A 25,179-nucleotide genomic window follows, 5' to 3' on the forward strand; every position below is an offset into this window, starting at 1 on the left:
GAGTAAGTAAGCTATGACTTTAATGAAAGCAATTGCAGTCATGGCACCCAATGAGGTCAGAATGACTAAAAATAAAGCATAACTAAAGGAAGAAAAAATAAATTTAAAACAAAAATCAAAGTTCAAGGAATTATCTGTCCCAGGAGGGAAAACTCAAAGTTGAGTACTTTTTCCCATGAGAAATATAAAGCAAATAAATAATTTGAGCTTAAGCCATTTAACAAAAGGATGTATTTTTAATTACTAGAGGTGAAGCCCTCTCGAAAGAAAGTTCCTCTTTAGTCTTTCTCCCTCAGATAAGGTATGTCACCCCTAGGGAGGGAGAGGAGGAAAAAGAGAAAGGGAAGTCATGGGAAGGGAGTTTGGGAACAGGAAATGAAAAAAGAAGAGAGGACAACAAAACCAAGCAAGCCTCACTGGGGTAGACTGAAGAGAGAACTTAGGAGTTTCAGGGGACATTTCCATGGCAGCAGTGGGAGAAGGCAGGGAGGGGAGTTTCTGAGCAGGAATGAGGTGTGCACTCCAGGTAGAAGGGGTGCCTCAGATCCAGCCTTGGGGGCTCCTCTCAGGGAGGGCAGTCACAGGGACAAGGCTGAGGGGATGATCATTAAAAAAATTCAGCAGTGTTAAAAAAGCTCTACTTTTGAGAATTAACAAAACAGTCAACTATGCCAAATGAATGAAGTGGACCACTTGACATAACCATCAAGTCACATGTTTTTGATGTAATTTTCCATTTCTATACATCTGATTTGAAGATCCTTTGGCTTCTTAAGCAAGACAAGTCATGCCACTTTTAACCACAAGAAGCTACAATTGATTACACTCCAAAAGAGCACATACTCCCTGAATCCCTCACAGGTTACCTAGGACCCAACTGTCACTTGCCATCCTCTATTCTAGGCCTCTGGCTCTCAGCCTTCCAGCCTGAGCAGATGTGGACATGCTCTTTTTTCAGGAACCACACAGGTCTGCACGATTTCCAGACTCAAGGAGGCCCTCCTTTGATTTTCTATAGGACAACTAATGCAACTGCTGTTAAAAGTCACTGCTTATTTAATCTTGACTGAGTGTGAGGAAGGAACAGGATGGTTAAGATGGTGTGGGCATACCTGTTCTCCAGAGAACCGTGTCATAGAAGAAGGAGAACTCCATCTCAGTGTGATGCTCCAAGGAGGCCCAGCCCCTGGGGGCTGTCACATAGATGTAGGACACATACAGAGGCACATGCACCGTCAAGAATGACTGGGCAGAATCCCTCACCTGCAAGGAAAGAGGTTTATATCTTCCTTGGGATGAAAGGGATATGTCATCACCTCTTGGTCCATTTTCTATTCACTCAGTCACTCTCTCATTCAATAATTATTAATCAAGTGCCCATACCTGCACTTTTTAAAAAAATAGACTAAGCAGGTGGAAAATAACCAGGATGCTTCTTTAGACAGGCTTGTCTGAGGAGGAGACACCTTGAACAGAAACACTTCTGAAGAGTGAGAATTAATTTTCCCTCCACTCTTCAGTTGTTAGAAGCCTTAGCTGAAAATGAAATCACAGTTATTCCCAAGGGATCAGTCTGGGGGCCTCTCAGATCCCATTCCATGCATACTCCCTCCATGGACAGTTTGCCAGTGACTGTAGAAGTGGCTGGTCAACTATAATGGGGAAGATGCCCAAGTCTTGGCCCCCTGGAATGAATAACATCTGACTCCAGCTGCTTTGGGAAGCACTCAGACATCCTGCTCAGGAATAAAGGCCAAGGGCTCTGGAAGCACATCTAGGAAGCTCACCACCAGACAGCCTGGAGCTACATACAATGCTCCAGCAATTTCCTGGCTGTACAATGCCTTGGAAAACATTCTGAAAAGGCAGCATGTCACACTTCCAAGAGAATACTTCTTTCTAAGAGAGTTCCTGTTACTGCTATTAAATTGACTCAATAATATTTGTTTTACTTGGTTATATATTTGTTTTATTTGGTCATTGTTTTTGCAATGACCAAAAACTGGATGGAAAGATAACTAAATACTAACAAAGGCTATCACGGTGAAGCTGTGTTTATATGTGTGAGTGGGAGAGCTGGTTTATTCATTTTAAAAATGTTTTAAATGTCCTTCCAAAAATATGTGTCTTTTGTAACAAAAAAAGCTATTAGTTAATATGAAATAATTTTATTTTGTTATTGGCCAAATACTACGACATATTAAAGGAAGTTATATTTTCCTTAAATCAAAAAAGGGTTGGAGGTGACATACCTTATTCTGTTTCCTTTCAAAATTTTCCCTTTTTTGGGGCACTCATGATCCTTCTAACTATGCTTCCTACGTAGCTGGGATTAGGGGCGCATGCCGCCACTCCTGGATCCAAATTTCCAGATCTGTATCTGGACCTCACCCCATGTCTGCCCCTTAATACACAGGTTTTGCTAAATACAGGTGCCCCAATCTCACAATTGTTGACATTAAAACTTTTGTCACCCTCTAGTTGTTTGGCAAAATTAATTTTCCCTTCCTTGTTTCTCCTTCAGCCCTCAAGAAGGTATTTACCCATCTTGAAAGGAAAAATGTCCTGCCACATGTTTTCTGTGTACCAGTTTTATGCCAGACACCGTGCTGGGCACCTTACCATGCTGAGATTAGCCACAGTTTCACACAGGGCTCAAAGAGATTACAACTCATCCATGTCAGCTGGTATTTGGTGGAAAAGGATATGAACTAGAATGTAGTTCTAGGTCTGACATTCTTTCTATGACAGATTAGCAGCCTCAATTATTGCTGGGGAAATGGACAACAATGAAACGCATATATTTTTCTGTATTGGTTTAAAAAGTAGATTCATAAAAAGAAAACCTTGCTTTTGGTCTTTGGAATTTTTAAGCATATTGTGAACACAGATATCCAAACAGTGGAGAACAGAGACTGTTTTTTCGGTCCCGGGGTTTGAACTCAGGGCCTCACGCTTGCTAGGTAGACAGTCCATCACTTGAGCCATGGACCCTGCCTGAGACAACTAAACTTTGAGATGGGGGAGGGAAGAACTATCACTTAATATTACATCTGCAGGGGCTGTACACTATGTAACTGCAGAAACATACCCGAGCCCTAAGATGGCCTTGCAGTTCAATTCAGCAGAGGGCAGTAGTGCCCATGAAATGAGACAGTGGACCAGCGGCATCCCAAGAAAACAACAGACCAACCAAAACCAAAGTCCTGCTACAAATCCCTCCTTTGCGAGGTTCAACTTGATTTGAAATGAAAAACAAACATCTAAAAAAAATTTTGGCTTATTGAGCTAGGGACTCAAAAATGGGATGGAACTTGTTTTAGAATTCATATCCCTTGAGGAGGGAGGAGCCTAGACTCACCAACCCTTTGATATAATTGCCCTTCTATGACTGGCTTCTTCCTATAAAACGTTCCATTGTCACTGTTATTTAATGGTTTTATATATACAATACACACTATATATACAGTTACATTACAGTATCTATCATAATGTATAACATATACGCATATGTATAATAATACATTACCAAGTAAGGAAGAGAATACCTCTGTGCAATAATAACCCTACCATCATCTGTAAATCTTTCTGGCACTCCAAAATATACACAGAGGGAAAACCATATATATCCAAAGAAGTAAACATTAGATTTTTATATAAATGACTTCCAGATGGTAATTTTTTCCAATTAACTTGACTTAGAGGAAGGAGGGGTGGGTGCTCTCTAGCCACAATGTTGCAAAGATCTTGCTTCAGGAACATCTAAAAGACTTGGTCGTTGGCCCAGTTCTGGATGCAAAGTGCTGCCTGAGGTTCTTCAGGAGCACACAGGGTTGGGCATGGGACCACATACACATAGCCCTTGATGGACTCAGATGTGCCCCCAGGTCCCCACCTGAAAGTCCGCGGTTACAGAGCCCCCGCAGACATCGATCAGCTCTGTCATGTCATAGTAGGCATCAAAGGTCCACACGCAGCTTTTCAGGTTCAGGTGTTTGTAGAGCTGGATGGTTTTTGGCTCTCGCACACTGGGGTCAAACTGGAATGGGCGGTCATAGCCAGGACCCAGAGCAGTGCTGTCATAGACTACATCATCCAGAAACCCTGCCTCTGCAGGGTGGGAAGGAACAAGGAGTGGTTACTTGGTGTTCTCATGCCTGGAAGCTGGGAGGAAGAAGAAACCCACACTTGACATCGAGAGAGCTCGCTATAGATCTGAGACTATTGACAGAGCAACCAGGGTTTCCAGTGCACTGCAGGAAGGTGAGGGGAGCTTGGGAAGAGCAGGGCTGCCTTTGCCAGTTGTTGGATGGAGGGCACCACTTCTGAGAGATGGCAGATGCCAGGAAAGAAAAGGTGAACAAATGACACAGGAAGGCAGAACTCACAAAACTCACAGCAGTTCTGCCTGAACACCTGGCAAGTGTGGCTTATGTGCTTCACACTCAGTCTTGAAGAAATGGATTTGCTATACATATCACTCAGTGATTAATTATTATGTTTAAGACCACTTTCAAAAGTAGTTTTATGGCCAAACTATGTGGTCCGGCAGTACCACTCCTGGGCATATATCTGAAAGAATGTAAGTCAGGATACAATAAAGACACTTGGACACCCATGTTTACTGAAGCACTATTCACCATAGCCAAGATATGGAAACAGTCCAGATGCCCTACAACTGATCAGTGGATTAAGAAAATGTGTAATATAAACACAATGAATACTATTTAGTCATAAAGAAGAATGAAATTACTTCATTCCCAGGTAAATGGACGGAGCTGGAGATCATCATGTTAAGCAAAGTAAGCCAGGCTCAGAAGGGCAAAGGTCACGCTTTTCTCATATGTGGAATATGGACACAAAAGATAAATGTGTGCACAAATAAAAACTTGATCAGTTCACATATATATATATGACATGTTTTCAATAGTGAGACTGTTTGAGGGGACTAAGGGAGGGAGAGAGAGGAAAAGAGAATGACTCAGAGTGAATAATATTGAAACACGTTGCATCTGTGTAGAAAGAAGGCCTAAGAAAAGCACTGAAAGCTGCTGAATAGTAGGGGTGGGGAGAAAGGGTAAGGGAGAGTATAGAGGGGTTAGAATGATTAAACTATAATATATTTACAGGTGAAAGGCCATGGTGAAACCCCTTTGAACAATGAATATGACAGTGAAGGACAGGAATGTAAACCAGGTTCTGTTGGGAGGAGGAAGATGAATGGAGAGGTTGAAGGAGGGTGAATATGTGGATGTACTTTATATATTTGTGTGAAGATGGAACACTGAAACCTGTCAAAAGTCACTTAGGTGGGGGGAGGGGAATGAGGGAGAACGATTGGTTAGCATATATGGAAATGTCACAATGAAATCCCCCTTTACAACTAACATATGCTAATAAAATGGTTTTTAACAAGTGGTTTATGGAAAGCCAACAAATCAACATCTGATCCTCTCCTCTCCTTCTCTACTATGTTTTTTGAACTCTTAGGGAAAAAAGTCTTAATGAGCAAACAGCTCGCTAATGGTGTTTTACTGAACCTCACTGGCTACAGCAAAATTATCGGATCAATGCTGCCAAGCAAGTGAACTCTTCTAAATTAAGGAAGACCTCCATGCAGCTGACTATGAATACAGATACAATTTTATGATATTTTGGATACAATTTTTATGGTACTAAAAGCAGCAGTAGTATCTAAAAAGAGTTAAAGTCGTGTCAGGTATGGTGGCACAGGATGGTTAATCCCTGCACTTTGGAGGCTAAGGGAGGAGAATCTTGAGTTTGAGGCCAACTTGGGTCACACAGTGACACTATCTCAACCCTTCTCCCTGACAACATAAAAATTTTTTTAAAAGGAAAGAAAAAAGTCAATGCATTTTCTTAGAAATGCCTGACAGCAGCAACTAGCTCTTTGTCTTATAATGACTAGATAGTCATTGACCTGTGGTGAACTAATTGTTTCCAATAGGCACAGATGCAAAGTTTCAGCCTTCAAACATGTTTCTTGTACCAGCTGCATATGTGGATCAATTAAACTTTCACATGTAGCTCAATGACCTAAGAATAATTTGCATTCACTATCAAAAAATGATATTTAATGAGTATGAAAGAGCATATGACTGTATTTCCATCTTCAAAAACACTGTTAAATGATTCATCACTTGTGAAGGGAGGATATTTGCACTTCACAAGCACATGCTAAAGTAAATGGAAACGGACAGGATTCTTTGTAAAGCAAAATGTCTGTGGCGGTGAACATGGAGATGCACTGCCTTAGTTGTCAGCTTCTCCAGGTCTGTGTTGGCTGCAGAGCAGCTCAGCCCCAAGTCATGCCTTTTTTGGGGAGGCCTGCATCCAGTGATGGAGAGAGGTGGGCGATAGGTCTGGCATTGTGATGGAAGTAGGACAAATCTGTCCGGAGTTTCTTTTGTTAGCCTGCAGTGCAGTTTGACTTCTCCCTCTGCCCAGTCCTGCTTCCTCCCTTTCCTTGAATAGGGTTGACCCCTAAAATCATCTTGGACCCCAAACTCCATCTCAGTTTTTGACTCCAGAAAATTCATCCTTAAACATTTAATATCTGCACTTTAGCTTTCTAAAGATATTGCTGTATAGGATTTTAGAACACAGATTCAAAAATGTGCTCTATAGTGGAGGGGAAGGAACTAAAATTCACCATACTAGGTGTTTAAAACATAATCAACACATTGAATCCTCCCCTTGCTTGGTAGCAAAGGTTATCTTCATGTTATAGATAAGAAAAAAGCGTTTCAGAGAGGTCAAGCAATTTTTGTTTAGTTGTATAGGTGGTAGAATAAGGATATGAATCTGAGTCAGTTTGATTTCAAAGTCTTTGATTTTTCCTATTCACTTCATTGTCTGAGCTCTCTATGTTTGATGCTTGCAAAGAAGATAACATTGAAGATTTGGAAGGCTGGAAAACATGAAAAGCAGAGCACTCCCCCCACTTAATCATATCCCCAAAGTGACTGCCAAGTGGCTGGCATTGAAAATGAGTACCAAATTCATCCCTCACCTGAGATGCCTCTCAGGTCATGGGTGGTGACTAGGTTGGAGCAGATGTGCTGGTGTCTGTAGATGGACTCGGACAATAGGAAATGCAAATTGTGCAACGGCATGGTGGAGATAAGAGGCAGCATTCCATCCTGGTGTGGGATCTGCACCGAAATGTGGATTCTAGGGGAGAGAGGCAGAAGCAAGTGTTTAGCTGTTAGCAAGTGCAAACAGTCAACACGGGGCAATTCTTGCTCATCACGACTTCATCTTCACCAGTGCATTTAGCAATATTTTTTCCCCTGAAGTTTTCCATGTAGGATTTTTATCTGAACATGAGGGTGTAGATGTACACACAGGATAGTTTTTCTTCCTAAGAGATCCTTCAGACTCAAGATTGATAGTAATCAGGAATAATGGATTTTTTTTTCTTATACAAGAAAAGATAACATCACAACCACAAATTACTTTAAAGCTTTCTTTTGCTTTAAATGGAAGCTTTGCTAAGGCTGAGTGACTAGTGTAGGCCCTTCTTCCTGCTCTGTCTCAATGCATGTCTGTGCAAGCTTTGGGGTGTGTGTGTGGGGGGAGTTTACATGATCATGTATTTTTTTAAAAGTATTTGTTTGAGTCAAAAAGATATCATTGGATTCTTAAACTTCAAGGACAATATCCCACCCAGCCAAATGTCTTAGAAATGACATTATCCCATTCCTCACACTGTCTCTCTCCATCTAAAAATAGCCATCTCCCTCCTTTCTCCCTTTGAGTTGCATCAACACCTTGCATCCGGCCCTCCTCTGCCTCAATCTCCAGCATACTCTCCCTTGATCTATATTACCTTGGCGCCTGGAAGGCCTTTGTACCAGGATCTCTGTAGCTTATTTATATTGGCTGCTATTTCTTGTATGTTGTAAGGCTCTGCTTATCTTGCTTCCCCACTATGAGGACAAGGATCATTTCCTTCATTTCTTTTGTTTCTGCAGTACACATAGTATACAATTCTTAATAAAATATGAACTTAATAAATATTGGTTAAGACTGCAGCGCAATAGTACTGTACTTATGGGCTGCATTTGTTTTCATTGTACAAGTTTAAAATTTCAGTACGTTTATTAAGGGTGTGTTTTGAGTTTATAGAGCTTGTCTCTATAAAGAAAGAGCAAAATTTTTAGTATTAATCCAAACTTGGGATGTAAGGAGAATGACCCTTTTCCTAGAAGGGGGTCAGTAGTGCCCTGGTACTTCAGTTATTGCTTTTTAATGAAAATAAATTGCATTCTGTTTGGAAAGAAGGATTTGTTATTCCTGGGCCTACATTCAAACCTGGTTTTATTTATTTATTTATTTATTTATTTATTTATTGGTAGTGCTTGGGATCGAATTCAGGACTTTGCACATCTAGGCAAATTCTCTACCTCTGAGCTACATTCCCAACTGTCTGTCCTGTTTTTGTTCTCCATGCAAAGAAACCCATTTCTCTGAATTCAGTGGTTCCAACACTTAAATTCTATGAGGTTTTTATGAATATGTATGACATATAGGGATTCTTTTTTGCTATAGAAAGATGAAAATAACCATCTTCCATCAAAATCATGGTGGCACAGAAAAAAAATAAGTCTAGAGACTTATAGTTTAGACAGTATTGTTACTCATTAGTTCTGCAGATATTCAGCAAGTGCCTCATAGGGGCCAGGAAGCACTGAACTAGGTAAAGGAAACGCAAAATAAATAATGACGGTCCCTTCCCTTAAGTTTCCACCATCTACCATGTGAATAGAGAGAATGAATGATGACGATGCTCTAAACAAGGCATGGATGGTACCAGAGGAGTCTCTAAATTAAATTGGAGGAGATGACAGAAATATTCCTAGAAGAGATGCTATGCACTAGGAATTGTAGGACCAGACGATTTAAGTACAGCAAGTGATCAGATATGGAAGAGAGTTGGAATTAGGGGAAAAAGACATGCAACCTGAAAGAGTTTGAAGCCCTTGGGAAGTTAGATGCAATTCTCTGTGGGTGGACTGGCGGGAGAAAATGATGAGGCAAGAGAAATGAGGTTAGGAGGATAGGTACGGAGTGAGACCTTGAGGAGTCTTTGAAGAAAATTTTTTTCTAAAGCATTAATTACCATTATTTTAATTTTGCAGAAGCATTGCTCAGAAAAACACATAAAGGAAATCTGAGATTCACTCATGGTGGAAGGTGCCACTTGCCTGACCTGTTTGGATGTTCCTTGTGTTTGACGTCCAGGTATTTCAAGTTTGCAATGAAGGACTGAGCCTGGAAGCCTCTAGCTGTCCCAGCCACCACTGGGGTGTGGCAGATAGCGCTGTCTGTACCAATGGTGACACTGTTGCTTCTTAAGGGGGTCCCCATGTGGCCCACCTTGTCCACAGCCTTTGCTACACAACGCACATGGAACCTCCTGCTGAAGTAAATACTATCTAGGACCTACAAGAAGAATAAAGCACATCAGACATGCATGTACTATAGGAACAGGCCCTCACACTGTATCTGCTGGATGCGGTAAGCTGCTGGTACAAAGTAACCAGTGAAGGCCATCCATCCATCCTTACACCCACCCACTCATCTGTCCATCTATTCCTTCATCACATAATCATTGACCTTCCACCATGAACCAGGCACAAGGGACAGGGCAGTAACTACTTATAGCCTAAGGGAATACAACAGAAAATGACCTTGTAGACATGGAGCAAGAACCCAAAGAAGACTGGTTGCCATTAACTGTGCTGTTCTTTTTGCACATGAGGTTCAGCATAAGGATAATACAGTTGTTTTTTACACCTTTCAGCAACATTGGTTGGTCTCCAACTACTGGTGCTGAGCGCATGGTGAAATGGTCTAAGGTCTGGATGCACTTGGACTTAATTCCTTAACTTAAGTTGTCTCCCAGGAAAAGCTTCCAGGCCATTCACTAATGATCCCTTTGGTTTGGAACCAGCTTCTTGAGAATGGACATGAGCAGAAGCCAAGTTGTCTTATTAATGATGTTACAAACTCAGAATCCCCTGTGTAGAACATAACTCCCCCCAAAAGAAACATGGGTTACTTTCTTGTCATTCAACCAACAAGCAGCTTTCCCCATTTCTCTTCCTGTAAACTGATTGGGGAGGAAGATTTGAGCTTTTAGCTCCTGAACTCCTTGCCAGTCAGCTGCGCTAAATAAAGCTTTGTCTCTTTGTAAAATCCAGTGCCATAGTACTGGCTTTAACACATGTAGGGCAGTGAGTCCTTACTCAATAGTAATGATATATGGATGCAAAGGAGAGATGCTTTCTCCCCAGGAGTCCTTATTTCTCTTTCCTTCCTACTGCTCTCTGCCACACACTACAAGAGTCACAATAACGTGCAGGCTTGAGGCTGAGAACTTGGCCTCTGACACTTCCTGGTCTTTGATGGTCTTTCTTCAGACTCCTTCATTTTTCCAGACAACAGAATCAATAAGAGGGTTTTACTCAATCTATGTGGAGGCCACGAAGGTCACCAGGACCCTTCAGGTTATATGTGCATATGGATAGGGAAGTACAGAACAAGAGAAATTAATTAGAACTTCTTGGTGCCTTAGACCTCCACAAAGTCATCATACAAATGTGTAAATTCTTCCCATGAAAGCAATTTTCATTGAAGTCCATTAAATATTAAAGATTTTCCATTAAGCTTTTTTTAATTAGCTGCCACCTCTTTATTTATATATTTATTTACACATGGACTTAGTCCAGAAGGAATTTGAAGCATATTACAAAAATGCATAAACACAATGGTGTTAAATAAGTAACTGAATAAATGAAGATAAAGCAAAAGAAACAGGGACAAAGGGTATTAGTCACCAATTCATTGCAAGGACTAACATTGTAACAATAGTCATGAATTTGGAACCTTGTTAAAATGTATTTTTGGCTCAAATATTCAAATATGGTTCTGTCAGACACAGAATTACTTATGAAACCATAAGCTGTTAAGTCTTTCTATTTTAATCATATAGAAGATGAATTAAATTTGATCTAAGTTATATTACAAAAGAATGGATTCTGCGCTTTGTGAATCAGCTATGTGAAAGACAATCGACACGAGTGACCCGGCTCTTCTGGAAGCATCCCATCCCTGTCCAAAGTTTTCTTTTTTTTTTTTTTTGGCAGTACTAGAGTTTGAACTCTGGCAGGAATTCTACCACTTGAGGCACTCTGCCAGTCCCATCTCTGTCCAATGGCTTCCCTCTGCTATTATGCCCTCCAACTTAATACATACAGTGTGAGCAAACTGTAGGTTGAAAAGGAAAATCTAAAGAAATGCAGTCTGAATGAAATCTCTGATTTCCAAAACTAGTTGGTAAACTAATCTCAGTCAAAAATCACTGAATCTGTACTATGTGCCAGGTTCTGTGGTGAGCCTGCTTTCATGTCTCTTTTGGAAGAGAACAAACTTCACTGGAGAAAAGAGTAGGATCACTGTAGTGGACTTGTGCCAAAGGTTGGAAAACATCAGTACTCATAGCTCTCCGACGGTAAGCAGGGTGCGGGCTTGGTCTCTGGGTTCTTTGAGGGCAGTGACCACTCTAGGAAGTTCTTTTCATGTCTTCTCACAGGGCTTTGCAAAATGTCAATCTCTTTATAACAATTCTATCCTTTTGTTTAAAAACAAAATAGTGCCTACTATGTGTCATCAATGTGGTGCCACTTTGGTATATACAAATGTGGCAGGAACCTTAATCTATGTCCTTAAGGAGTTTATATCTGAATACTTACTGAAAGATGAAAAACATGTGAAGAGTTATAATCACTTAATGGTACCTACTTGTAATCTTGGACTTACTTTATTGTTTATAGATCATATTTGTCAGTGACCTTGTCAAATGGCTAAGTGGAAGAAATATGGTTTTTCAGAGCAGAATATTGAGACCCAGAGAGGGCAAATGACCAACATTCCATAGTTAAAAACAGCAGAAACAGGCAGAATCAGAATTTGTGAAGAGATCTTCTTACTCCTAGTATAGTTTGCTTTTTATCACATCCTTTTACCTTTCTGACATAAAAAAAAAAAGCAACTATGTGTACACCTGCTTATTTGTTTTATTTCAATGCATGCATGAATACCTAGGGATCTGACAGTCAGATTAACAAGGAGCAACATCAGTTCTTTACCTCCCCAACCATCCTAGCACCTGTAGCCCCTCACCCTGACCTACCATGTGGTTGACACTGGTAAATGGTGTGTTGTCAGTGATCGTCTCGAAGGGAGAGCGGGCTCCATTGCCATTGGTGGGGGCAGCCACTTCCCAGCTGAACTGAACGGACGTCTGGTTGATGCCAGCCTCGTTGCAGCGCTCCTTCATGATGGCATATCTGGGGAAGTGGGGGTCACAAGGCGTGACACAGACCAGTGGGTAGCCTGGAGAAGGGGCTTTCTTGACTCCTTCCTTGGTAACCTCTTCCACGTGGTCATAGTCAGCAAGTGTGACAACCTGTGAAAGGGAGACACAAAGCTTCAGGCCAGGTGGGAATCAGGAAGGTCAGAAAACTAAGTCTTCCTTCCCCAGAGACCTGCATGATCTCTTCACTTGTAGGGATTCTTTAAACTACAACAGGAAGTTTTTTTTTTTTTTCTTTTATTATTCATATGTGCATACAAGGCTTGGTTCATTTCTCCCCCCTGCCCCCACCCCCTCCCTTACCACCCACTCCGCCCCCTCCCTCTCCCCCCCCTCAATACCCAGCAGAAACTATTTTGCCCTTATTTCTAATTTTGTTGTAGAGAGAGTATAAGCAATAATAGGAAGAAACAAGGGTTTTTGCTGGTTGAGATAAGGATAGCTATACAGGGCATTGACTCACATTGATTTCCTGTGCGTGGGTGTTACCTTCTAGGTTAATTCTTTTTGATCTAACCTTTTCTCTAGTACCTGTTCCCCTTTTCCTATTGGCCTCAGTTGCTTTAAGGTATCTGCTTTAGTTTCTCTGCATTAAGGGCAACAAATGCTAGCTAGTTTTTTAGGTGTCTTACCTATCCTCACCCCTCCCTTGTGTGCTCTCGCTTTTATCATGTGCTCAAAGTCCAATCCCCTTGTTGTGTTTGCCCTTGATCTAATGTCCACATATGAGGGAGAACATACGATTTTTGGTCTTTTGGGCCAGGCTAACCTCACTCAGAATGATGTTCTCCAGTTCCATCCATTTACCAGCGAATGATAACATTTCGTTCTTTGAAGAGCAATTTTAAAAGTTCAGAGTTTCCTTCCTTCCTTCCTTCCTTCCTTCCTTTCTCCCTCCCTTCCTCCCTTTCTCCCTCTCTCCCTTCCTTTCTTTTTCCTTCTATCTTTCTTTTCCAAGGGAAGTATTACATATGGTGATTCAAAGAAGCTCAAGAAAGAAGTTGAAATGGTACGAAGTAACTGAGAAAAATACTGAGGTGTTGAGAAGAATATTGAATTGGGAGTGAAAAATCTGGAGTTCAAATTTAGTCCAACCATCACCCTGTTACCTTGACAAATTTATGTAATTACTTGAAGAAAGCAGAGAAAGGAATTCTAATATAGTAATTAGACCCTTCGTCAAGCTGGAGGAGTCTTTGATGGCCTTTAAATCTATTCTATGTATACTTAACACCATTCTGGATAGATGGATGCTTACTTAAATTTATAATAATAATACATCTGAATTATACAAACTTTATTCTCAAAGGCCTTTGATAAAACAGGAATAATTTACTCTAAAATGTTTGATATGACTAGAATAAAAGACACCACTTTATACCTGCCAGTGTTTCATTATTCATTATCATTGGTGTTCTCCAATTCCATCCATTTACCAGTGAATGATAACATTTCGTTCTTCTTCATGGCTGCATAAAATTCCACTGTGTATAGATACCACATTTTCTTAATCCATTCGTCAGTGGTGGGGCATCTTGGCTGTTTCCATAACTTGGCTATTGTGAATAGTGCCGCAATAAACATGGATGTGCAGGTGCCTCTGGAGTAACAGTCTTTTGGGTATATCCCCAAGAGTGGTATTGCTGGATCAAATGGTAGATCGATGTCCAGCTTTTTAAGTAGCCTCCAAATTTTTTTCCAGAGTGGTTGTACTAGTCTACATTCCCACCAACAGTGTAAGAGGGCTCCTTTTTCCCTGCATCCTCGCCAACACCTTACAACAGGAAGTTTTACAGTTCTTTGTCAGGAGCCCCTAAAAGATACTGCAGATCTTTAGAGGTGGTGGAGAACCTCCTAAAAGCTTTATTATCCTAATAACTGCACTTCTAAGGCACAGCTCTATGTCTCATGTGAAAAATACTCTTATTTTTCTGCACATTGGAACCAAAACTCTATCACGAATGGCAGTTGTGAGTTTAAAGTTGTATTCAATTGTTAATAGTATATATTTACTAGCATCTTTTGCAAAATAAGAGTAAAAAAAGGTGGTGTCTTTCTTTCATAGTCAAGTAAGTGATGCATTTTAAAATAATTATTTCTTTATATATATCAGAGACTAATTCAGGGAGACTAATTAGAAGGCTTTTTCTGACTGCTTCACTGTTATGGGTTAATTCTCCCCTGGCAACCTCTAAGCATTTTCTTCTTTATTGTAAGGTCAGTTCATTCATCTCAAACTGGAAACCATGGTACTGCATTTCTGTATATGCTTAATTACATGTGTGCGATGAGTATGTAGGGTCATAGACATGGATGGTATTACTTTCTTACTCTTCCAAGTCCTAGCAAAGCAATGAGAAGATCAGTGGAACCGTACTTTCTATTTTTATCAGACACAAGTATCAACACAGTTTCTCACCCTTGGCACTGTTGACATTTGTCCTAAATAATTATTTGCTCTTGAGGGCTGTCCTGTACATTATAGGGTGTTTAATAGCATCCCTGGCTTCTACTCACTAAATACCAAGTGTGATAGTTATAATAAGGAAAAAATGTTCCCAGATATGACAAATGTCATTTGCAGAGGGAGGGTAAGAGGAATATTTTGCTGGCTGAGAACCAATGTGTTAGAAGAACAAAGAAATCTGCTCAATGTCCTGCTTCTCTCAAGGTTTCCTCTATTGTTCACTAAGACACAAACATAGCAATCCTTTGGGTCAAGAAACTCACAATGGGTGGTGCTGGCAATATGAGACTCCCTGCTGCCTCTTGGTCCAGAATTGTCACCGTGGCAGTGGTCACATCCCCAAGAACTGCTTCCACTGGGTCATCTGGGCCAAGGACTAGAGAGAAAGATTCATGCCATTCCCGGTCTTCGTTGGACAGGATCTCGACTTTAAAAAAGATATGATCCACACCTTCACCAAGGACAGAACAAAAAGACAGCAAAGGCGTGTTAGGGGATGTACTCAAGAGAGTGCAAGATGGTGCTGCTGGACGTCATCTTAAAATATGCCCTTTCCTTTTGGAGGTTTTCTCTAAATGCCATGACTGCTAATCACTTCAGCCCCATCTCAAGTGAGGAATCTGTTTTACAGACCAAATTCTACCTGCAGTAGAGGCTCAGTATTGCAGATTTACTATTCAACACCATATGAGGATTAATGGCCCCTGCCTGACACTGGCTGGCAGAAATAAAAATCTTTGATCCAAAATATACTTCATCCTGGGTACGAGGGTTTTTTTTGCTTAATTTTTCTTTCCCATTTACACTTATGTATGAGCGCCTCTGTGGCTGTGAGTGCTTGCACATGGATACCTTTCCAAGCCATCTGTCTTCTGAGAAGCAATAACTCAAAGGCTACCTACCAGGCCAGGCTTCACAAAGCCTGGAGGTTTAGTGGCTGGAAAGGGAAGGGTAGGGTAGTAGCCTTAGAAACCCTCTTCTTTTGTTGCAAAATGATTTTCAGAAGGTACAAACATTCCAGGCAATAAGTAAGGACACTTCTTCCTCTCCTAGGGCTAGGTTGTATCTGGACCTATCTTTTCCCCAGATTCTTATGCAGCAAAGGAAAAAGTAAAGACACTTGAAAGAAAGCTCCTTAAGTAGATGTGGAAGAAGGGCTCTACCTTTCTAGCAAACATCAACTAGACATACATGAAATGGAGCTGAAAGCTGTTCAAAGCTCCAGTGATGTGAGAGAGACATGTAGGGAACCCCTACCCCAAGCCTCTCCATGACTTTTTCCACCCACTTGCAAAGACATCTCTGAAAAGTCCTTATATTGTTGTCCACTGCTGCATATATCAAAAATGGTGTCAGGATCTACAATAGTTTTTTCACTTTATGCTGCTCTAGAAAGTTCTGTGAAAAAACCTAGCACACAATTCCACCCTTCATCTGGCTGGCCCCTCTCCCCATCAAATTAATTATCAGACAGTTAAACAACTATGACCTATGATCTTTCTATGAACTATGATCTTTCTTTCTTCCCTGACTCATCTCCATTTTTCTCTGTGGGATAAACTCTACTGAAAGCTTAGAACAGGGTATCCTATCTCCTAACAGGTGTGAAAACAATTGTGCATCAGAATTGTGCCTTCTGGATTTCAGTAAATCGAGGACCCAGAAGAGTGGTTTGTGTTGTTTGCTGAACAATGTGTGTGTGGGGGGCGGCGGGGAGGACAGCAAAGTGTTGCTAACATTCAACCAAACCATAGGACATAGGATAAAATTAACAAAAAAATTCTTTAAACTAAACCAAATGTCCAGCATGTCCTGAAGTTAGGGACTTATTTTTTCCCATGCATTTTTACTGACTAAAAAGTTTACCTACAAACTCAAAAATGTGTGTTAATAAATGGTTTATGTTACTAGAACTATTGCTTCTTCTTTTGCTTTTTCTCTTTTCTTTCTTCAAATAAAAGGTATTCACAGCTCCTTTAAGGAGAGCAACAGATTGGAACTGGTATTCATTTACCAGGATTGAATTTTAAGACTCGGCTCTTTGGGTAATAATCCACACCAGACTGGGCAGACCCATCTCGGGTGCTACAGCGAATCTTGGAAGTCCTGTTCTGATCTCCTCTGCGGATGACCTTGATGTTCAGAGTTGCGATAGCATCTGGCCCTGCAGGTTCCCGAACTTGGTATGCAGCCTCTTCAAACTCAATGGTGGGGGCTAAGAAAACAAGGTTAGGAAAACAAGAGCAAGTTAGAATGGTACAGAGGATGCAGGTTCCTATGAAACACCTTATAACAGCAAGAGTGAACTGTTCACATTAGTTCACAATACCAAGGCAAAATGCCTTGCAGTCATCAAAGTCAATCAGCATCTATCCCTAAGCAAACTTTGGAAAAAAGAATTTATTTGTGATCCTGTACAAGTTATTTCTCACATGTTTCTTATTCAAAACAATATAACGGGGAAATACATTTAGGAATTTTGAAATGCATAATGTCCCAGTATCCATCTTGGCATTATAGTTCACAGAATATTTTTAAATTTACACAATTTATCAAGGAACTGAGACATTGCAGGCACTCAATAAGTATCTATTGACTGGTTATGTGAGCCATCCTTTTACTTATGAAGTATGAACTTCTAAGATTTATAATGTATCTTATTTATATATGACTTAAATTTACCAAGTCCATCTCTCATCTCTGATCTTTTAGATATTCCATACCAGAGTCCTCACCTCCTCACCCTGGCTTTTCCTAACTTCTCTCAAGTTTTTTAGGTAAGCATGATCAGTTAAGGAAAACAAGACTTCCTAATAACCTGGCTTGAGGCACTATTGTCATTATTAGGAAATGATTAAGAATAATCATGTTGGCTTTTACAAAAAATTCATATTATGTCTTCTCTATTATTTTCTTATGAGGAAGGGTGGGATGGGTGTGGTGGTCATAGACAGGGTGAGATGAAAGATGGGAATATTGAGCAATTACAAATTTTATACCATTTTTAGTTTATTATACAATATTGTAGAAATTTCTCATCTCTGTTTCCTCCTTCTTTCTGTCTCAGAAAGTCAAGCCTTTCTAACCTTGGAAGATAAGCATCACTTGAAACTTCCTAATTTTCAGTACGGATGCTCTTTAAGACATCAGGAAGTTGCAGGAACATGTGAATTGGTTAGCTTGTTTTGGTCATTAGGTTTTCTGTGTGCCTGGGACTGATTTGTTTCAGAATTTGAACCTGTCAGTTTAAATAAGGATTAATTCAACTTTGAGACCAACTTTCAGTATTTTACCTGATTTCTAAGTTAGTTCCTGGCTTTTCATTAGCAAGAGCTAAACATTAAATAAAAAGCAGTTGTTACTGTTTGTAATACTATATATTCATTTATCAAAATATCTATTTTAGTAAAATAATGATGTTTCAATTAGAAACAGGTTTTGTTTCCTCTAGTGAGCCACTCTAACTCTAGAATTTAAGGTGATTTTAGGTTAATAGGTCAGATCAATTAGAAGAAAACCAAGTAATTAGTTCATTGGAGTCTACTGATCCTGATTGTATTTCTAACCTTACTCCTGACCTGCAGTGACTTAAATTGTTTTTAATTCTCTGTCTTAGCATTTCTGTCCTAGCTTTTAACCATACAGGTTCCTTATCTCTTAGCAATGTGGTAGAGAATAATGAGATTAGAAATTCCTATGAACTCACTGGAGCACTGTAGAAGGTGGTCACTTGCTATAAACAAATAAATATGCAGAGATTGTTATCATAAGTACTTTTATAGCACTTTCATTTTCCAAGACACTGATAATTACAGTTTTAGTAAAGTATTAGTTCATGTCCTATCAAGCTAAGAGTAATTCGAGGCAAATTTCTTCTGTTACCATCCTCATCATTGGATATTGTGATGGTGGCCATGTTATTTTTCCCAACTCTAGCTCCACTCCAGTGGTTTCCAAGTGGATGGCCAAGGTAAACCCTGAACTGTTCCTCCGGCTCAAACATGGAGTCGTCATGGATATGCACAGTGCAGTTCTTCACCTGGAACCAATGGCACAAGATAAATTAAACTTGCAGCAGGCTATCAGGAACTTGCTTGGTTTTCTAGAAAATGATTTTTCCTACATGCAGTATCAAACAATTGGTATGAATTCAAAAGAATCCAGACAATCTCATTCATAAAATAGAATATTTAAATCTAGAAGTTCATGTCTGACTGGATCTTCCCTTCATGGCAAGACTTGTATTATAAGAACATTCTGTATCACTTTGAATTATTGATGATGAGTTATGAAGACCAAAATTAAAACAAATGACCCACTAAACACACTGAAGAATATCTGTGCCTAGAATATCTGTACTCATTGCCTAGGCTGATGAGTACATTTGCACATGTTACAATAGATTGCCTTCTAGTATGAGGGTGTTACATATTGCCAGACTTCCTGGGGAGCCGAATAACATTCCTTTTTCTTTGTAAAAATGGGGCAGTTTTACAAGGAACTCAGAAAGGCTTCATGTTAGACTAAAGACACCTTTAAACGCTAAAGAACTCTCAAACAAATCTACTGCCAAATGGCATCTTATCTGAAATCTGCTGAGTATTGAAAGCCTGAGAACATAACCCAAGTTCCTGTTTAGAGGAAAGAAATCAAATGTTTCTCAAAGTGACTATTCTCCACTGAGTACTGTGTTCCTGAGAAAATGTAAAATAAAGCCACACTATTTTAGATACATAGCAGCCCAAATAGTAGTCATGTGACACGAAGTAGAACATTTTTAGCTGCACCATTTTAAATTCACTGTCTTACTATATTGCAAAAGACATGTGGGCAGAGCGAAGTTCCACTTGCATACTTCCAAGTCAGACTAAATGGTAGGAAGATATCCCTGGGAACGTCTATATGTAGCTTGCTAACCTGGTTTTAAGTCTCTGAAGAATGTTCTTTTTCTTTTTTTCCTACACCGTCTTTCCTACAATAAGAATTCTTAATGGAATGAATGAATTTAGTAGTGACTCTTTAGTCTTTTTGAAGAAGAAATTTTAGTAAATGACAAGTGCCAAAGACATATGCTTAGCAAGCCAAAGAAAATGAAGATTCCAAAGTCTGCTTGGGAACAATGATAGATTGTCATGTGGGTTAAATATTAGGCTGTATTTTCTTTATACTTTTCTTAAATTAAAAATTATCTTTTGAATAGGCAAGGAATTCTCTTTTGAACTTAAAACAAATACAGACATGTAGAATCAAAGTGCAAGATTGTATCTATAGTATTTGTATATGTTCTTAAATACAGGTTGCAACCTAACATCAGTAAAATTCCTATAAAACATATAACTAGGACCAGTCTTTGTGAGTCATAAATGTGTAAGACTCAAGAGAATCCCCCAAAGGGAAGCTATGACTTTTTAAAGATGAAGAGAGGGTCTTTATGTGCTGAACTTCAAAGGCATTAATCAGACATAATTTTGATATATTTAGTTATGTCAAAATTGAAGGCTTCTGTTCAACTCAGGACACTGTGGCTAAAGGCAACAGATAAGCAACAGAAAGAGAAAGAAGTTTACATTATCTAAAATTAGCAAGGAATTAACATTTAAGCTGTATAAGAAAGTCATAAAAAATAAATAACAAAAGACAATAATCCAATAAAATAAATAGCAAAGAACAAAAATAAGCATATAAGCTTATTGGAAATTCAATAAGCTAACAAGCTTATAAAAAAGTAGTATAGAAACACGAGTTAAAATGAGATGTAGGCTTATATTTTTTACACTAGCAAAAATTCAAAAGATGAATAATCCTAATTATCAGAGCAGATGTAGGCTTACAGCAATCCTCATAATTTCTAGTGGCATTCAAAAAATGTATTCTGACACTCCTTTTTACACACTAAGCCCGTGCGTGCCCTGTGGTCTAGCAGTTTTGTCCCTAAGTATATGTATCCCAAAAAAATTCTCAGTCTGTTCTGTAAGGGCACATGTATAAGCACTTCACTAAAGCACTGTTTGTGGTGGTACAGGGTTAGGAGGTAACTTGGTGCAATCACTGAGGCTCTTTACTATCTATTGCTGGGGTGCATGAGTAATGTACAGCAGACACATGCCATGAAATACTATGCAACAGCCAGAAACAACAGATTAAAACCAATACCAGTAGATTCTAAAACACACTACTGTAAAAAAAAGATAAAATAACATTTTTATAAATTACAAATCAAGCACACAAAACAATAAGCTTTTTGAAAACAGATACAAATTAGAAGATTTGAATTAAACACAATAGATTAGTGGCATAGAAGGGAATGTGGCTGAAGAGTAGGAGCAAAATAAAATGAATAAATCAAACAAAAAAGAGAAGAGCTTTGTACAGACCAATGTGTCTTGAGCCAAGGGCTGGAACTGACTCAATGACCTGCAATTCAGATTTTACAGATGGGGAAATGAGATCTCAGTATATGCTTTTTGATATACACTGAGGTGTAGCCTTTGATTTGTAGGCAGTCATATTTACTGGTGAGTTTCTTAGGAGTTCTATGCCCATGGCTTTTTGTGTGCATTGTCAAGAGAATATTAAAGACATTATCAATTAGTAAGAAAATTCCAAGAATGTTCAGAATTTGTTTAATTTACTTGGCTACAGAAAAATAAGGTAATAGGAAGAAAAGAATTTCATCTTTCAGCTACCATAAACCTTCCTACCTTCTCCCCTTTCAGAAACGTAATCCGTGAAGAGTCTGCATTTCGTCTTTCCTCAAAGTCTTCCATGACCTGAGCAGAATGGCTCTGCGTGTAGCACCTCACAGATGACTCATAGCTCAGGTCTCCACTCCGGATAATGGGAACCTGCAGCACACCTTCCTTCTCCTTCACCAGGAGTAGATCCTTTGCAAACTGCATGCTGGGCACTGGGCATGTGAAGGAGAGATGGAGGCATCATCAGCGAGAGGTGGAGATTTGGTGGCCCAAGCAGAGCTCTGCTAAAGGCCAACACAGGCTGACAGATCACAGGTGCTAAGTGGATTTCAAAGTATGGTTGTTGCTCTTAGGACAAGACAGCTGCTTTTACTATGGCTGTGATTCCAATAAAACAGAATAAATTGGCTCTGTACTTGTCTTTGCTCAACTTCCAGGTATGGTCACTACCTCAAATGCAGAGAAGTAATGTAAGGAGAAAAATGGAACAAATGAAAGAAATATCATGACTTGGGTTTTTAAGAGTCTACTTTCCTCCTACGACTACAAGAAAGACAAAAAGCTGTGTAAGTCTGATAACAAATAGCCCCTCACATTGGTCCTAGGGTCAGGGAGACAATAGGGAAGAGTGGCAAGGTTGGCAAAGATGAAATAGACAGCCTATCTATTTAAAGGGCTCTACTCTTTTGTTGCCAGCTCTTGCTTTCAAATTAAGCCAGAGATCAGGATTTTTCTTCTACATTAAAAAATAGCAACAAATAAAATAGTGAAAAGAAATTCCATATAAGTCCAAACTAGGAGGACCAAATGACACACATCCATAGACTGAATTTCACCCCTTGGCTCCTATTCTGTGACCACTGCTAGGGAGTTACCTCTTCTTTTATGACTGATGTCCTTATCTGACTTTAGGAAGGTCCCATAGCCAACCGGTGGTTAAAAACAAGGACTTTGGAATAAAGAGGCTTGAGTTTCCATCCCAGCTTCATGGCATAGGGGAAGTTACTTAGACTTTCTGAGTCTTAGCTTTTTTACATGTGAATTTAAAATATTAATATCTAATTCATAGAATTGCTGAGAGGACCGATTTAATGACACTCAATATAGTGTCTAGCTCATAGGAGGCACTCAGGTTTTGGTAGGGAATTAATACATTACAATTTCTACTTGTCCCCTAACCTCAGGCTTCTCTTTATGAAGAACCTTTTTTCCCTCTTTACTTCCTACAATAGAGTCACATGTCAAAGCCTTCTGAGGTGGAAAATAGTCTTTAGGGCTATAGGAAAATGACCCCAAAGCTGTTATCACCCTATTCCTGGCTGCCTTCTGGATGTGCCCTGCCAAACCTAAAAGGAAGGAGCAGGAAGGGGTGCTGAAAGCAGTTTGCCACTCAGTAAGTCCATGTGTAGAAGGTTCTGTTTGCTTATAATCTACCCCTGCTCAGAACTCTTGGCCCTAGCAAAGATAAAAATCATCCCATTGTCTGAACTCAGCCTACCAATTACTACCTAATAAAAAAAAATAGAAGATACCTCTTAAATAATACTGCTCCTAAAGGAAAACTAGTGACTGTGGTGTAGAAGTCCTGAATATTAACCAGGGTAAGGGTCTGTCATCCAGTGAAACAGTCTGTTCTCTTAAAATGTAGGTGACAATGACATTACTCAGCACAGAAGGACAAGAGGAAGCTTGTTGCCAGGGAAAAAACAAAACAAACAAGGAAGGTTCTCTGTTCCTGGCAGATGTCTAAAGCTGTAGATTGGGTTTTCTTATTGGGCTGGCATGCTTCAAGTTGATGAGACAGTTAAGGGCTAAATTGGCAATGTTTAGGTTCTGCCATGCATTAATCAACCCCAAATTCCTCTTGAGTTATAAAAGACTCCTGTCTTCACTCTTTAACAAGATATTCACTCTTCCTTCTATTTGTATATACCAGAGAGAGAGTGGGGGAGGGGAGGGAGTGAACACTTCTGACTGCCCTTTAAGAAGTCCCCAGACATCTGGAGACTGACAATAGACAATGCAGATAGCAGGGTGAATTCAGGACAGGTTTATGCTCAGTGTTGGTGTAGATCAGCCTTTATGTTAAGGACTTTCACACATATTGATGCCATTCTCTCAAGCTTGTAAGGCAGTAGAGCCCCCAGGAAGTGTATCATGGGCCCTCATTCATGGGATTACAGACATTCTCTTTCTACACTGGTGAGGGACATGATACAAAACAGAAGTTACCCTGAAGGCTCATGGGTTTGCATTGACTACAATGCACTTACTGTCAGCACCTGTCTCAGCATATTTATGTACATGGCCAATTTATAATTATTTTTTCATTTGTGTGTTTCATACAGAAACGGGCTGTGTGACTCTGCTCTCCATTACCCTGTAACCCACACAAGGTTGAATACCAGTCTTAGGCACAGAACATTTTCTATAAACGCTGCTCCTTCGGTAATCTTCTCAGTCACTGACCACCGTGCCTGGGATGTGAGCAATGGTTAAGTCAGAGATTTAGGAGAGCTCTTGCCTCGTTTCTTGGGACTTAATGAGTAGGTAAGACTCTGTTGCACATAAAGGAGCTGTCATGGTTACAAGACCCTTCTTGTCTTGCTCAGTCAGTGTTACTCATGTCTACAAGACAGTCTAATTCTAGGTACCAGAGCAGAAGAGGAAAACATTCTGAGATGAGCTACTTAAGATGATTTAGGGTCCTGAAATCAGTCCAGTAGAGAAAGATGAAAGGAGCTAAGATTATGTCAGAGGCTGAAAGCTGACTTCATAAGGATTTTGAGTGACAGTAAGTGTTGCTATTTAAGGACAGCTGCCAGCTAAAACTGTAATATGGAACTCAAGGACTGGATATGGGTGGACTACATCTGAGTCAACTCTGGCTCTGTCACATCCACTCTATATGATCTTATACAAATTCTTCAACCCCAGTGTGACAAGTTGAAGGGCTATGGTGAGGGTTGAAGATAATGTACTCTTGGTACTTGAGATTGCTACACTGAATGAACTCAACAAGAGTAAGTTATTAATTACTAGGAAGAAAGATAACATAAATAAGCATGAATACTACAATAGGTTATTGAAACAGGTTTTGAGATTTCTTTCCCTGGGTTAAATTTTTGACTGAAAATATATTGTAGCCTCCCTGAAAGATTAGAAATACTTTATTTCATATATTCATTTCCTAAGTTTGTAAACTTAGTGGCTTTCAACTAAAATATAAGTAGACTCTTGTGTTGAACAGAGTGGGGATTGTATGTGTTACTGGAGTCTTAATGGTTAGTGTGAAAAATTACATATGCATCAGGAACAAAAGAAATTAACATGTATAATCTACCATGTGATGGGGACCATAGTAGGTATTTTCACATATTTCATCTGACTTATTTCTTACAACAATCTTGTGAAGTAGACATTTTTATTATTTATAGATGAACAAAATGAGGCTCTGTAGCCTCAAGGCAAAAGAGCTATGCTGTGGAGGGCTGAGATTATATTTTAGGACTTCCAACTCTGCATTCACGTTCTAATTCATAGGGAAATCAGCTGTCCTTTCATGTAAAATGGTAAGAAATCTTTTCAAGAATAAAAAGTAACTACTTTTCCTT

The 25,179-nt window shown here is 39.6% G+C and overlaps 1 protein-coding gene and 1 long non-coding RNA gene across 3 annotated transcripts in view; one reads left to right on the top strand and one right to left on the bottom strand.

The window, feature by feature from the left end:
- Positions 1-25,179, bottom strand: part of Fras1 (Fraser extracellular matrix complex subunit 1) — a 424,489-nt gene that overhangs the window by 21,084 nt on the left and 378,226 nt on the right. For both annotated transcript variants that reach the window (XM_074041924.1, XM_074041925.1), the window contains 9 exons: positions 21,572-21,777; positions 18,753-18,909; positions 16,885-17,085; positions 15,134-15,321; positions 12,221-12,496; positions 9,236-9,468; positions 7,034-7,194; positions 3,896-4,110; positions 1,113-1,263 (listed from right to left, as the gene is read on the bottom strand). In XM_074041924.1, coding sequence (XP_073898025.1) covers positions 1,113-1,263; positions 3,896-4,110; positions 7,034-7,194; positions 9,236-9,468; positions 12,221-12,496; positions 15,134-15,321; positions 16,885-17,085; positions 18,753-18,909; positions 21,572-21,777 — 1,788 coding nt within the window. The remainder of the gene's footprint in view (positions 1-1,112; positions 1,264-3,895; positions 4,111-7,033; positions 7,195-9,235; positions 9,469-12,220; positions 12,497-15,133; positions 15,322-16,884; positions 17,086-18,752; positions 18,910-21,571; positions 21,778-25,179) is intronic.
- On the top strand, positions 16,935-21,709 carry LOC141410943 (uncharacterized). Its single transcript, XR_012435752.1, has 3 exons — positions 16,935-17,053; positions 17,583-17,647; positions 21,587-21,709. It is a non-coding gene; the product is annotated as an uncharacterized lncRNA (long non-coding RNA).

This window comes from Castor canadensis, chromosome 9, assembly GCF_047511655.1.
Source record: "Castor canadensis chromosome 9, mCasCan1.hap1v2, whole genome shotgun sequence".
Classification (NCBI taxonomy): domain Eukaryota; kingdom Metazoa; phylum Chordata; class Mammalia; order Rodentia; family Castoridae; genus Castor; species Castor canadensis.